Genomic DNA, 16,171 nt, shown 5'->3' with positions numbered 1-16,171 from the left:
TTTAAATTTATTTTGATATAACATATAATTTTTAATGTATTATTTATCAAATACTTTATTTTAATTTAAGAGTTGGGGAATGAATATAATGGTGTAGTTAACAGAATAATTAAATAATAACACGTGATATGCATATATCATGGTGATGTTCAAAGAATAATTTTAATAATAAAAGATAAATTTTAAAAGAAAAATCAATTTTTTCTTTTAATTTCCTATTTTTTTAATTAAAAATGATAATATAATCGGAGTGACTCATGACTGTTTTAAACTGCCATTTTGGATTGATCTCCTCAAACAGAATCCTGTGACTGGTCACAGGGGATCTGAGCTTCATCCTTCCCAATTTCGAATTGGGTATCTTGGTGCCGCCCACAGTGATACTTTTAGCTTTTCACTCAAAATCAAAGTTTCTAGGGTTTTGTCCGCCGGAATCCTGCCTTCAATGGCTTCTCACGCGCATCTCGATGATGTGAGTTGCTTCTTTCTCTTTACTATGCAGCGCTAATGCATTCCATTTTAGGGTTTCTAATATCTTTTTTGCCTATTCCAATGATAAATGGGTGTGTTTTGGAGAAAAGGATGACGATTTTGGCGGTGACTTTCCTGGGAGTCATAGTGCAAGGCATTCAGGTTAACCTTATTTGATTCCTTCTTTTCCTTCAATATTTTTTTGGCAATTTATTTAAATGAACAATTTGTATTATTATTATTTCTTTCAAATGCATATTCAGGTAATAAAAGAAGTTTTGGTGATCTTGAGGACGATGAGGACGATATTTTTGGATCAAAAAAGGTAGCAATAGTTTTTAAGGTTTATTATTATTGTTGTTGTTGTTGTCAAACCCAAAGGATTTGAGGGAAATTTTGAATATGGAACCTTAGTGCTCTAAGTTTTCATCCTTATTCATTTCCTACTCATTTATCACTTGACTTCGAGAAGCCATTTGTGGAGAAACAAAATATATCGGTTTAGTTATTTTAACCCGAGGAATTTTGTCTGTTTGTATTGTAGGGCAATACTAAAGTAGAAGAAACTGCCCCCGGTGTAGCAACAGGGATGATTTTGTCACTTCGTGAGAGGTGTAATGCATAGAATGACTTATACCTATGAGATTAATACGTTTATGTAACTGCTTGTTTGTTTGCAATTTTCTGTGAGATTTATCTTCACTTTTTATCGTGATTCTTTTTTTTTTTCTACCACCTTTTGCAGCCTTCAGAATTGTAAGGACACCCTTGCAACGTGCCAAGTATGTATCATCCATTTTTTGATATCATTGAATTGTTTCTTTGTTTTATTTGTATATGTGTAATAAATAAATGTTGTAAACTCGCCTACTTGGAAATACTATAGATACTAAGACATTAAGCATGGAAATTTTTCTTCACAAAAGAATAAGTTTTATATGAAAAACCATCTACAACATAGATTTTTCAAAGTTTTGTCTTTTTGGTTGTACAAGTTTTATGCTTCCTTGTTGACTTAGGACCTTTATGGATACTTTACAGTGTTCCTTTCTTCCTTTTCTTTTATCCTTGCTAAAATAAAACGATTTTATAATAGGCTTGGAAAGGGACTTATCTTTAGGACTCCAGCTATCATGTCCATGTTAGCCCTTTCTGTCCTTTTCACTTTGAAATGGTATTATATAGGCGTGGAATTAGCTTAGTCCATAAAAAATTTCATGGTTGAAGAATATAATGGCAACCACCTGAACTTTCATACCTTTTGTCATAAACTGTACTTCCTTTTCTCTCCTTTTCTTATTTCTCTTCTTTTTTTGGATTTTTTTATTATGATATTTTCTGTTTTAGACGGAGCTTGAAGCTGCAAAATCAGAGATTCAGAAATGGCATTCTGCATTTCAGAATGAGCCCTTCATACCAGCTGGAATAGCTCCTGGTTTGCCTTTTCTTGTAGTCTTCTCTATATTTTTGTTTCATATATTAGGACCTATTGATTACCTTTCCAGTCCGAAGTTCTATTAAATATTGATCATTTTAGGTATGCTACTTTTCTGATGGAGCAATTGTTTTGTTCCATTTTCTGTAGAACCCAAGTTAGTAATGAATTATCTTCAAACTCTGAAATCCTCTGAGGAGACACTGAAGGAACAAGTAAGATTGCTTACTTTCTCACTACATATTTTCTGCATTAACTGTTCTTATCTGTTAATCAGAATTTCATGCATGCTTTGTTCTTATTTTCAGCTAGAAAAAGCCAAGAAAAAAGAAGCTGCCTTTATTGTAACATTTGCAAAGCGTGAGCAGGAGATTGCTGAGTTGAAGGTGACATCTTTTAATTTTGTTTTCCCTCTTGACTACCATCTATGATTGTTTAGCATGCTGTTTGCTGTCTAGCCGGTGGAATATGGCAATGTGCGAGGATGAGATAAATTTTTGGATATTTCTGGTAAAGATAAGCAAAAAGTATATCAATGTGCAGTAATGATTGTTCTAAAAAACATTTTAATTCCAGTATGGATTGTTATTGAAGCGACTCATCTTTTAGGGTGTGCTTGGTTGAGTGATAATGTAGAAAGATGGAAAGAGTAGAGTGGAACAGTTGAAAGAAAATAAATTTTCAGTGTTCTTGGTAGGAAAGGAAAGTGAGAGGAAAAATTCTGAAAGATGACCATTTTCCATCATAATGCATAAAAACAAATCATTCCAAATTGGTATGATAATAGGAGGGAAAAGTAAAGAGATAGAAGTGTGCATATTTACAAGATTATCCTCTTTTTTTTTTGTTTAAATTTTTTGTTTTCTTTCCTCTCATTTTTCAACTTTACCAAGCAATGATGTAAAGAAAATTTCTTATTCTTTTCATTTCTTCATCTTTCCTACCAAGCACACCAATGGAAAGAAAAATATATTTTCTATCTTTTTACTTTTCTTCTTTTCCAATTTTCTTTTTACCATACCATGCAAAACCTTAGTTTTAATATGTGCACCATTAGGACTTGCTGGTGAATATGTTATCTCAAATGTATGCTGCATTTCCTTCTTGAGGAAACTGCATATTTTGTTATTTTTCCACTGTTGATGTTTGTCTATTGTTGATTCTCAAGTTGGAGAGAACTCCTTTAAATCTAGTGGAGTGAGAATTCGTTTTGCTCATCTATGTGCAATCCTTTACGATCTTCCTTTTGGGAGTTTCTCTTTGCTGTTGCTTGTGGTGTAGATTGTCATGACTTTTATTCTGCTTCAGATTCTGAAAGAATTTCTGGGGGCACCTTTACCATTTTTTCTTACTTCTATACGATCACCCTGACCCTTTTTTTTCGTTATTCTCTTATATAAAGCATTATGCCCCACTTAGTGCATTGATTACTTGGACATGATTGTCTAATAGCTTGGCCAACTATGACCAAAATCTCTTTTAATTTCCAGTCAGCAGTTCGTGACTTGAAAGTTCAACTGAAGCCACCATCAATGCAGGTATTATCTAATGTTCACTTCAAAGTGAATGAAGTTATTTCTGTTAGCAGATATTATAAATTTCTTTGCTTTTGTTGTTTTATTTTCTACTTGGGAGGATGGTCAAGAAAAATGCATAAAATGCATTTCGTAAGAGCTTATGTACCCTTATTTTATGCATTCCAATAATCTGATATTGGCATTATATCTGTCTTTTGAATTTTGAGTTTTCACTATAAGTTGTCTTAACCCCAATCAAACCTGCCCTCTGTATTTAAGCGAATTATTCTTGTTACTTCCTAACATTTTTATGCGATTCAACATTTTGTTGTGTAATTTATGGGTCTGATTTCATCAAACATCTGCTTCTCTTATTCTTTTTTGTCCAGATATTTGTTAGACATGATTTGTTAACGTTTCTGTCACATGACCTAGAACTAAATGATGTTTTGCACCTTTCTACCTGTTTAATTTTCTTTGTGGCTTATGTGACAGGCCAGAAGGTTACTACTAGATCCTGCCATTCATGAGGAATTTACTCGTTTAAAGGTTTGTTCTTAAAGATCCTTTTTGCTTATCAGTGCAAGGGTGTCTGTTTTCTAAATGAAGTAGAATGAATTTGGGCAGAAAGGAATCATAAAGGGAGTAACATGTTTGTCTGGCAGGCACTGTATTAGAAGCCATAGATGGACCATTGTAATATTACTATTTGTAGTTAATCTTTGGGCTTTTGGACTTTAGTGTGGTTTGGAAATTTTGACAAGTTGGTGTCACAATGGATTAGGCCTGAAACAAGTTCGGTTTCTGTTTGTTTTTTAAACTTTATGCATATCCAAATTCTTCTTACTGGTTTCTGGTTGGTAATCTAGAACATGTTAAAGATTTAAAAGTTGAGGCCTGTAAGTTTAATCTGCTGTTAGGTTGCCCTGTGCTTATAGATTACCCATACAGATACAGTGTTATTTTGATGTCATTATGCTAGAAGTGGAGATAGATGCTGTTAAGTAATCCATTGTGCTTATGGATCAGTTATTTATAGTTCTACTGTTATGGTACTAGAATTTGGTTGAGGAAAAGGACAAGAAAGTTAAAGAGCTGCAGGAAAATATTGCTGCTGTTAGTTTTACTCCTCAAAGCAAAATGGGAAAGATGCTGATGGCAAAGTGTAGAACATTGCAAGAGGAAAATGAGGAGATTGGTACTCAAGCAGAGGAAGGAAAGGTATGCGGTAATACATGCATTACTTTGTTGGTGCACGCCAATTTATGTGTTTAAGCATTCATCTCCCCCATAATAAAATTAGGGGGTGGCAAATAGATCGATTGTGATAATTACAGGCTGCATTGTAAAAGCATCTTTGCACTTCGAACTGGAATGAATCCTGAAATAGATTAGAATGTGTTTCAAAGCTGCATATGATTTATTATGTTGAGACATTGGTTTGTTATTTATGCTTATTTTTACTAACTCTTTGTTCAATGCAGATGCATGAATTGGCCATGAAACTTGCCTTACAAAAATCTCAAAATGCAGAACTTAGAAGCCAATTTGAAGGTCCGTGTTAAATAAGTTATGGATTTTGGTTGAATGAACCAGATTGGGATATCCAACATTAATGAGAACTTGAATATGCTCTCTGCCTTTCCGTAATTGAATTTGTTATTCCATGGTTGAAAATTTGGTTCATGCCCATCTTTGATCATTGCTGTTCTGTTGCTTGCAGCATTATACAAACAAATGGAAGGGCTGACAAATGATGCGGAAAGATCAAATGAAATGGTTGTTATCTTTCTCTCATCTTTAATCTTCTCATTACATTGAATCATCAAATGCCATACATTAAATGAGCATCAGATGGAAATTCCCTTATAATCATGAAATTGCCATTTCCATGCCACTTGACCTCAATATAACCATCATGCAGAGTCATATCATATGTTTTTTACGCCTACTTTCCTTATTTGACATAAGTTAGTGCCCTTTATTTGCATGATAATTGGCATTTGCTTGAAGAAGCTAAGACATGTTTTGAGATAGGATCATTATATTGCTTGTTATAGAGTGGGAAAGATAATAATTTATGGAAGAAAAATGAACTTTTAATGTACAAGCAAAACTAGATGCTCTTCCTCTCCATCATGCATCTTCTTTCCCACTTGATGTCATTGCACCATGTCATTGTAAAGTTAGAGCAATAATTGTTTTTTCTATTTGATGCTATTTATATCTGGAACCTCCTCTTTGAGCGCTTATTTTGTAGACTAATCACTTTCATATCCTACTACTGTTCCCACTACCTTTTTCTCTTATCATTTTTTTCTGAAAACAGTTTCATAGCTTCACTCCTTCACCTTTCTTTCCTTTAGGACTTGAGATGAAACTTATTATCTAGAAAAGCCAAAATAGAAGCAAATTTGTGTGAAAAAGGAAAAAGAAGAAAGCTCAAACCCAAAACTCTGCATACAATCTATCCAAGGTTAAGGTATTATCAGGAACTATACAAGAAACGGAGGGAAATGAAACATATTGGTGAATTGCAATTTGTAGTTGAAACTTTTTGATTAAATTAGAGAGTTCAGTAATAGTAAAATATCTCCATTTTCTTAGGAGTCGAGGTAAGGGAAAGATAAGATTTGTTAGGAGATTTGATTCAGATTTTGATTTGATTTTGAGTTCTTAAAATTTCCTTGTTAGTTTAAATAAACTTTCCTAATAAATTAGGATACATGGTTGTCATTTTCTTTTCCTTAGAACATGAAATTAGGAATTTCATCTTGTTTCTTAAATTTTTAACCTTTATTTAAGAGGAAAATTATTAATGAATAAACAAGTTGAAAGTTGAAAGTTAAAAGTTTCAGTAAATTAAAAGTAGGAGTTTTGTGGTAGGGAACTCTACTAGAGTTCCACAACCATAGGCAAAACTAGGGAATTAAATGAGGGCAAAGATCCTTTAGTTGAATCTGACTCCTGTTTCATGTTTCATGACTTGATCCTAAAATCGGGATCGTAACAATTTGGTATTTGAGCTAGGCACCAAGAACGAGAAAACCTTTGATGAGAAAATTCGAAACCTACTATGCAAGGCTTTGACTCAACATGAAGAGTGGTTGGTTGTATTAGTGGCACGAGTTGATGCAAAGTTAGAACATATTTAGGTTCTGTTGTGCAAGTTCTTTCTTGGGAAAGGGGTAAAGACAACATATTTAGGTTCTATTGTGCAAGTTCTTTCTTGGGTAAGGGATAGAGACTTTTGACCAAGGCATCCCAAACTGCACTTGTGACCAAACTGCACACTTTGGGGTTCGTTTTAGTTGTAGAAGCATCATGGACATACAACAGTCCATGATGGCAGCATGGGTAGGGAAATAGTACCTAAATACATCAAACTTGATTTCCCTACATATAAAATGGATCGGATGAAACCCTTGTTTGGCTACATAAATGAGAGATTTTTGGCCAACAAATAATGCTGCCTTTCAGGATAAGGTTGGGTGGATGTCTTCTACATGTTAGGGGAAGCATAGCTCTCTTTCTATCAATTGAATCTGGAGCCAAAAGTGACATGGGGGATTTGGCAATTCAAACAGTTTGTGGCTCAACCTAGGAAAATGTTATTCAATTCAAAACAACTATTCCAATGTAGTTTTTTCCTTTAGAGTTTAACAGTAGGCAACTCCTTTAGAGTTCCACAACCATAGGCAATAGGAATCAAAATAAGGGCAATGGCCCTTTAGTTAAATTAGATTCTTGTGTTACTTGTCCAATGTCTCGGCTCTCGACTAGTCAACCCCAAACTCGAGACCATAACACCATCTTGTCTAATCAAAGGGATGACCTGCATGAATGGTCATGATTGAGGAAAAGAGAGAATTACCACCATCCTAAGCTCTTGGTTATAAATCTTTAACTTAAGGACAAAGTTGAAAAGGGGACTTTAAGTCATTGTGAAATGCCATGTCATATGGTACTATGCTATGGTCCTAACTTATGGATCAAGTCATCGGATGATATGCCAAAAAGTCTACTACAATTAAGGGGGTTTTGCCGCGTGAATAACCTATGATGAATGAGTTGAACTTGTTAAAGGGATTCTATTGCACTACGTAGACTTGAACTTATTGTTGATATACCTTCATGGCCAGAGTTGTTTTTAGCAAAAGAAGATGGAGTTGTCATTGCCATGTTGGTATCTTTAGTACTCTAGCTTGTTTGTTGGTGGTTTTCTTAACATGCTTGTAGTTCTTGTTACTTGCTTTTTTTTTAAGGATCATGTCAAATTCATTGCCTGAACAAGGTTAGGAGGATGATTTTACATCACCTCATCAAGCCTAATCGAATTCATTAATTCTGCGGTAAACAAGTTGACCTATTGGTCCACTCACATTGTACTGGCACGTGCCAACAGCCCTTGAATTGACATTGGCCCACTCACATTCCAGTCTGTTTCAAGTTAACCAATTGACCGCCGCCAAATATGTGAACGCTTGACTGGAAATACTTTAACACAGATATAGAAATATAGTAGTGGTGTCTGTAACTATACGGATCAAATTGTAATATAGTAAATGTCCAACGGGTATTGGAAGTACTCCGAGGATCGTACCCAATGGAGGTTGAATTAAATCTAAAAATACTGTCTACAGTAGTAGGTCTAAACTGTAATCATTAAAAACTACATTACTATAATTGAAGTCATAAAATAATTATTAAACTACAAAATCAAAGTTGACAAATGAAAAACTCTCTAATAACAAACAGAAGATTAACTTGCTTCAGTGGTTATAATTAGCTTTAGAGCTCGGGTTTTATTAGGGAATTAGTTATTAACTAGACAGTATTACTTTTCGGCCTCTACTACCTAGCTAATCAACCAATACTCTTTTATCTTGATCTCGCTTTCTTGACCGGTATAAATTCCAGTTTTCTCTATAAACTTATTTCTAGATCTCGTTTAACTTAGATTACTTAGGGTCATCAATCCTAAGATTTAAGCACCCAATATTAATATATAAAATATATAAAAGAATTTTTTATTGCTGTGACCTGCCATATCCTTATCCTCATTTTTTTAAAATTGTCGTATCGTCGTGTCCGTACTTCATAGTAGTAGACTTTCCAATTGAGGGGTTTTTCCTTTTGTTATGATTCTTGCTGCGAGAATAACCTATGATGAGTGAGTGAAACTCATCAAAGGGAGTCCCTTACCTTAGACTCGTTAAAGAGAGAGTCCTAAACCTTTGAAATTAAATAATTTCTTAATTTTTTTGCCGTCAATCAGCCTCTTAAATAGAGGTTACATAGGTTTACTTGTTTGAATAAAAACTTAAGGAAAGTAGAACATCAAATAAAGAAAAACCTCTAATACCATAAAGATTATTTTAATTAAAGAAGACTTTTAGTTAAAGTAGATCTCCTCATCTTTCTTGAAATAATAATTAATGTCTTCAATGCCAAAGTAATAATTGACGTCTCACATACTAGAGAAGAGATGGCAATCCATCCAAATAAATAGCATTTTCCTTAGACATATCATGTTTCACTGTAAATCATATCTGGGCTTTTGACTGGACAATTATTTTCCATACCGACAGTATATATTGGCAACATATTTGTCTTAAGCGAGCACACTTTCCTGAATCCACTAAAAACTCTTTTGTCGACAAAATTGAAATCTTCTTTTTGATAGTTGCTGTGTTGTCAAGGTGTACGCCTAGGTGTGGTTGCGCTTTGTGCCTTAACATTAGATAATAAAACTGATGCAGACATTTTCAGGCCAAGTTAGTAATGTGCTAGGTATTTTTTTTTTAAGGCAATAGGCTTTAAAAAATCCCAATTGATTGAAGCTCTCCTTTAATTTCTCTTTATTTATAACTTTTTTCATGAGGTGTACTTTTACTAGTAAAAAAAGGGATAGTATCAAGCTCTCCACTTTTCAGTATTTGAGTATTCAACATGGGATCATAAGGAAATTATACACATTGTCTTTCGTAGATAAATTGGACCACTGTTTAGAGTCAATTATTGTAATTGTTTAAGTTTATACGCACACATTGTGCTTCACTCAAGCAAGTATTTTTATGCCTGAGGTGATATAAGGGTTCTAGTGCCTAGAGTGTACCTTGTGCCCTTGATAACACTAGATGGTTATCACCAGGTAGACTGTATCTGCTGACTCAATTCAGTTAATAACAATTCTACTACTTTTTGTATATTATATTTATCATATTCAAGGAGGGTCATATATTCACCAATTGCTATTTTACTGATGAAGGCATAGTTACATCAAGTTAGATGTTTCTTGGTTTATATTTTACCAAATGCTAATCATGTTCATTTAGTCGGCACTAATATACTAGTATTTCGTCATGTTGTTTTATCATTTATGTTGCTGTTGTAATTGCTTAAGTTTGATAATTCTGCTGGGTTGTGCTGCAGGTGTTTATCTTGCAAGAGAAATTAGAAGAGAAAGATGACGAGATTAAAAGGCTTAACCTAGAGCTGCAGCACAAGATGCTGCCGACTGAAGACAATAATAACAAGACAGGTTTAGTCTCTGATACTGAAAAGTTTAAAGATGAGATGATAACCGATGAAACTGGGAACAGTTCTTAATTAGATAGACATGTATTGTACGATATCTGTCAATGATTTTGGCTCAAACTTTTGTAGTTTGTACATTCTATATTAAGTCGGTTTTTTTTGGGAAAACGCATTGCTGTTGGTGAAATTGCACTATTGAAGTGCACGTCCACGGTGTATCCAAGTTTGAGTTTAAACTTAACCTTCCCCGAGGATAGCATATTATGTTGTTTTATTTTATTATTGTTTAGAATTTTTTGCATGGTTAGCTTTGGTACTCGTGGATTATATGCTTCGACGTACACTTTATTCTTGCTATGCCCTCACTCACTAAAACATATTTTTCCCGTTATGAACCTTTTGGGAACTTGAATTTGAGGGGGGAAATGGATTTGGATTTTTTGATATGCAAATCCAAAAGAAAATTTGTTTGGATATTAGATTCAAAAAAATTGATATAGAACATAGGTACTTGATTTTAAATTTCAGGGATATTATTATATGGAACATTAAAATTAAACGATTTAACCATTTTAATTACCATTCATCTTTTTACTATTAGTATCGTCTATGCATATTTATGCTTTTATGGATCTTTAGACGCAATAAATTTTGAATTTTTACACATTTTCTGAAGGGTTAATATAATTTTGGCTTTCTTTTGGTATTTAAACTTTGCAATTATTTTTTGCCTTTGGACTTGACTTGGGTTCTATTATACTATTTAAAGTATGACGTGATTAAATTTTTATATTTTTAAAATTAAGATATTAAAGTGAATAAAATAATATAGATATAATATAAATATAGTTGCTAATCTAACGGATTAAAATCTATATTACCCTCTTTGGAATATAAAGTAACAGTAGGATAATTATTATTTGATATTATAATATATTACCAACATTATTGAATTATATTTTTAAGAAGAGAATATGATTTGAATTTTGGAGATAATATAATTGGAAGGAAATTTATAAATCTTGAACATGAATAGTAAAACATACTTGAAAACCAAAAAATATTGTCATATGTTATATAATAATTATTGATATTACTATGGCAGAATTACAAGATTCACCCCCAATGTTTTGGGGGTCTTCACTTTGGCCCTTAATGTTTTTTTGTTGCAATTTCACCCGCAACGTTGAATTTTTTTTTTTAAATAAGGCCAAAATGGATGGAAATCGTTAGTTAAGTAATGATCAACATTTTTGTCTGATGTGGCATGCCACCTCAGTTGAAGGGGCAGAGGCCAGCAATGGTGAGCCATGGAGCATCCACTGGCGGTTGGGGTTTGTTTTGAGGAGGGGAGAAGAAACAATGAAAGAAATAAGAAGAGGATTAAAAAATTAAAAAATAAAGAAAATAGAAAGACATGAAGGAGAGGAGAATTTTTTTAATTTAACTTTTTTATTTATTTTATACATTTTAATATTTGATAATATTTAATAATTTTTAAAAATTTTAATAAATTTAAATCAAAAGTTCACATCAATTGATAAGGTGTCAAGACAAAAATATTGACAGTTAATTGATTAACAGTTTCCATCCATTTTGGTTTCATTTGAAAATTTTTACAACATTGTGAATGAGATTTAAAACAAAAAGGTTAAGGACAGAAGTGAAAACCCTCAAATGTTGAGAGTAAGTTTTGCAATTCTGCCTATAACTATTTATATATAATATATTATGTAATTATTAGTTTCATAGTATCAAACTTTTAGCTAAATACAAAGAATAGTTAAAGATGTTGATAATATAGATATATCATATTTTTATAAAGTTTGTATGCATTTCATTAAGTATAAATAATACATATAATGTAACTTTATGGTAATTGTATATTATAATGAGATCTATAATATAATATAATATAATATAATTCTAGATAAGGATGAAATAATGATCGAATTCGACGGGTTTCGTTTTGACCCAAATCTAGTAGGGTAGAATTTTTCTTTTGTTTGAAAAATGCGACTCTAGTGAAATCACAAAACATAGTCGGGATAGATTGAAGTTGGATTTGAGGCACAGCCACCCCTCCCGTCGCGAGATATTTACAAAATTAATCATGATATATATATATATATATATATATATATATATTTCTTTCAATAAATAAATATATAAATGTATATCAAGTTTTAATTCTAAATTCAAAAAAAATTATTTACTTCAAAATAAAAGTAAAATAATTAAATTAAATTTAGGTCGAGTAACTTGTAATACCGAAAATTTATAGTAAGATATTATCCTTAATATAGTAAAATAAGGAAATAAAGTGATAAAAGGAAAATTTTGAGTTATGTCAAAATTGAGAAGTATATTATGATATATTAATTCAAGAAAGGACTACATTGTAAAAGTTAGAAAAGTTTTGTTGCACAAGAGTAAATACTCAAAATTTGAGGGGTTAAAGTGTAAATATGAAAAAGTTGAAGGACCAATAGTATAAATATTTTAAGAGTGGAATGATCTAGAAACTAAGGAAATGGATGAATTAGGACCAAATTGAATAGGTGAAGAACTATGAGGGACTAAATTGTAATTTTACCAAATTAAATGATGACTCAATGATTAAATTTTAAAATATAATGAAGGGCAAAATGATCAATTGGAAGAGAGAAATCTAGAAAGTAATGATAATGTTGGAGATATTTTAGATTAAATAAATAAATAAATATTAGTTTATTAATATTTTAATTTAATTTTAAATGATATTTTATTATTTTATTATTATTTTATTTAGTATATATAAGGAAAGAAAGATAAAGAATCATCATCTTTTTCCCATGCACCCAACATATGAAGAGAAAAGGAAGAAAGAAACTTTCTTTTCTTTACAATTTGGTCATTTTACCAAAAAAATACCATTTTCACTCAAAAATCAAAAGAATTTCCATAGCTACCAAGAGAGAAAAATGTTAAGGAGGCTATGGGAAGTTAAAATATCAAGTTGGATTCAAGAAATGGAAGCTGAAGGAGAGAGAAAATCAAAATGAAGATTGAAATCAATAGAACAAGGTAAGAACATCATGATTTCAATATATTTTTAAGTTTGATATTATTGAAAAAGCATGGGATTGATGTTAATGTAGAGTTTCCTTACATATGATCCTATGTTCTTGATATGTTAGTGAAGAGAAAATAAGAGAAAGTGATGAAAAATAGTGTAGAGAAAGAAAATAAGGGTGTTATAAACATAGTAATTAATATCTTGCACTAAAACAGTTTTAGATAGCAGCAGTAGGCTAACTTTGAAAAATCACCATAAATTTTTATAATAGAATTTGAGGATGAACAAAATATAGAATTAAATATTATTGAGTCTAGTTTCTTATAAAAGAAACGGTGTAAGAAATGGAATTGTGAATTATTAGGAATAATAAATTTTGTGAGACAATGTCAGAGTGAATTCGGGTTCCCCTGTTCTAACTTTGGAAAATCATCAAAAATTGGATAAAAATAATTATGAAATTTAATTTATATTATTAGAATTCCGAATGAGTCTATTTTTAATATAAATAAATGAGAACATCATTTGAATCCTGTACGAGGAGATAATTAATTTTTAGTGAAGAAGTGTCAAAACTGTCAGACAGTAGAACAGGGGTGACTTTAAAGAATAAACTGTACTTATTGGATTAATAAAAAATTATGAAAATTTTATGGCAAGAATATATGTGAGTCTAGTTTCATATAAAATTAGCGGATCTTAATTTCAAGTTCTGTAGCTCAAGATATAAATAATTTAGTGACTATGATGCAAATGGACAGTTTTGAATATACACATAAGTAAATAGTGAAATTATTGATATTGTTACTTGTAGCATGTTATATAAATTAAGGATGTGGAATGGAGAGAAGGAGGAGGAAAAATATGTATGAATATTCATCTAGCATGGCTAATTTGCATATTTTAGGCTCAAGGACTAAATTGAATAAAAGTAAAACTTTATAGGCAATTTTGTAAAAATGTCAGAAAAGATCAAATTGCGTGAAATGGACTATTTTATTATTTAAATTACAAAATTGAATGAAATTATTAATTTAGTTCAAGATCGGGGAAAAACATGTTTTAAGGATTAAATTGAAAAATGTTGAAATTATGGAAAATTCTGATATTTTATAGAATTCATGGACTGTTATCAATATGTATGAGAATAATAGCTGGAAATAAGGATTAAATTGTAAGAATTTTATTTTCCTGACCCTAAGGATGGAATCGTCATTAATTAAAAGTTTAGAAGCAAAATGGTAATTTTGCTTAGAGCATTAATTAAATGCGTTAGAATATGAAATGAATGAAAATAATGATCAAATTTATTTATAAAGATCCGGACGACTCAAATACGAGACTTCATCGTGGAAAAGAAAAGATATCGGATTAATGAAATTATAAACACAAACAAGCAATGAGGTAAGTTTGTGTAACTTGAATTGTATTTTTAAATATTTGAAATATGTGGTTATGTGATGAAAATATGATTTGAATGTTCATTCATGATAATTGATGAAATATTGATAATACTCGATATAAATTGAAAATAAATCCCGGTTGAATGGAATGGAATTCGATGGATCATTGGAAAAAGAATTGACTGTAAAAAGGATGTAGCCCGGGCGGGTGATCCTATCCTGATATAGCCCTCCCGAAGACTACTTGTAAAATGGATTTAGCCCGGACGGGTAATCCAAATTAGGGTCTGAATTTAGCTTTGGATGGTAATTGGATCCAAGCTCATTAGAGTAATTGTCGTTGCGAGGATTTAGCCTAGATTGGTAATCCCGACAATACTCTATGAGTTTATATTACAGGGGATTTAGCCTGGACTGGTAATCCCGCTGTAAGGATGAGGTTCGCGAGAGTGTGCTCTCTGAAATGAAATGTGTAAGACCATGGTTGAAAGATACCAAGCAACATGATATGAAATGTGTAAGACCATGGTTGAAAGATACCATGGCAACATGATATGAAATGTGTAAGACCATGGTTGAAAGATACCATGGCAACGTGACATGAAAAAATAAGACCATGGTTGAAAGATACCATGGCAACATGACAGGAAATGAATAAGACCATGGTTGAAAAATACCATGGCAGCGTGACATAAAATGAATAAGACCATGGTTGAAAGATACCATGGCAACATGACATGAAAAGAATAAGACCATGGTTGAAAGATACCATGGCAACATGATAGAAAATGAGTAAGACCATAGTTGAAAGACACTATGGCATCATGTCAAAGATAAATAAGACCGTGGATGGGAGACGCTATGACATCTGTTGAACAATTGATATTCAGGTAATATGTATCAGATGACGAATGGTTATATGAAATGGTTGTGTGAAATATTTACAAGAACTGGTCATATGAAAATATTTGTACAAAATAGTTGTATGAAATAATTATGAAGATAGATAAACGAAATAAGTATAAGTACATGGAATATAATTTATGCTAAGTTTGATATAAGCTATTACCGGAATAAATATACATAAAATATATGAAAATGATGGAGCATGAAATATTGATATAATGAAATAAATGATATATACTTATGAAGAAAGCGGTAAGAGAATGATATGTTTCATGACATGTACATATATGATTATCTTTGATATATTGATACGAGGAAATTATGTAAGTAAAGACAATTATTAAACTCAAGGGTGATATGACGAGAAAATAGGTATATCAATGTTGAATTTATATGAAATATGTGCAAGAATACTAACAATGATGTTGTTTGACGCTTAGACAAGTGCCAAGCTATTGATTGAATGGTAACACATTTAATTATAAGGAGCATTGAAATGGTAAGCACTTAGATGAAAATATAATTTAAGATTTTGGAAAAAAAAATAAAAAAATAAAAAAAATTCTATGATCCCGATTTAATTCCGATTGGTTTCTAATGTATGTTTGGGGCTTCAAGGGCCCAATAGAGAGATGTTATGATTATTTTCAAAATATGAATAATAAATGACTCAGAATTATCTGAAAATGTTCAGTAAACTACGGTAAAGCCTCGTACCCTATTCCGGCAATGGATACGGGTAGGGGTGTTACACAAGTTTCCTATTTTATTTCGGAATCGAGTTTAGGGTGAATTTTTTTTCCTTAAGAGTTGGAGGTGTTGAAAAAATTGATTTAGAAAA

General features: G+C 31.7%; 1 protein-coding gene across 1 annotated transcript; it reads left to right on the top strand.

The window, feature by feature from the left end:
• Nucleotides 1–247: 247 nt before the first annotated feature.
• LOC108486456 (FKBP12-interacting protein of 37 kDa) lies at nucleotides 248–10,204 on the top strand. The gene is made up of 14 exons (XM_017790516.2): nucleotides 248–472; nucleotides 582–633; nucleotides 735–796; nucleotides 1,016–1,083; nucleotides 1,217–1,253; nucleotides 1,819–1,906; nucleotides 2,057–2,121; nucleotides 2,215–2,292; nucleotides 3,397–3,444; nucleotides 3,919–3,972; nucleotides 4,483–4,644; nucleotides 4,908–4,977; nucleotides 5,147–5,202; nucleotides 9,859–10,204. Exons 1-14 carry the CDS (start codon nucleotides 446–448, stop codon nucleotides 10,033–10,035), a joined length of 1,044 nt encoding a protein of 347 aa, XP_017646005.1. The 5' UTR covers nucleotides 248–445; the 3' UTR covers nucleotides 10,036–10,204.
• The last annotated feature ends 5,967 nt before the right edge of the window (nucleotides 10,205–16,171 follow it).

Source organism: Gossypium arboreum, chromosome 7 (assembly GCF_025698485.1).
Source record: "Gossypium arboreum isolate Shixiya-1 chromosome 7, ASM2569848v2, whole genome shotgun sequence".
Classification (NCBI taxonomy): domain Eukaryota; kingdom Viridiplantae; phylum Streptophyta; class Magnoliopsida; order Malvales; family Malvaceae; genus Gossypium; species Gossypium arboreum.
Note: the sequence above shows the minus strand (reverse complement) of the source record. Positions and strands in the feature narration are given on the sequence as shown.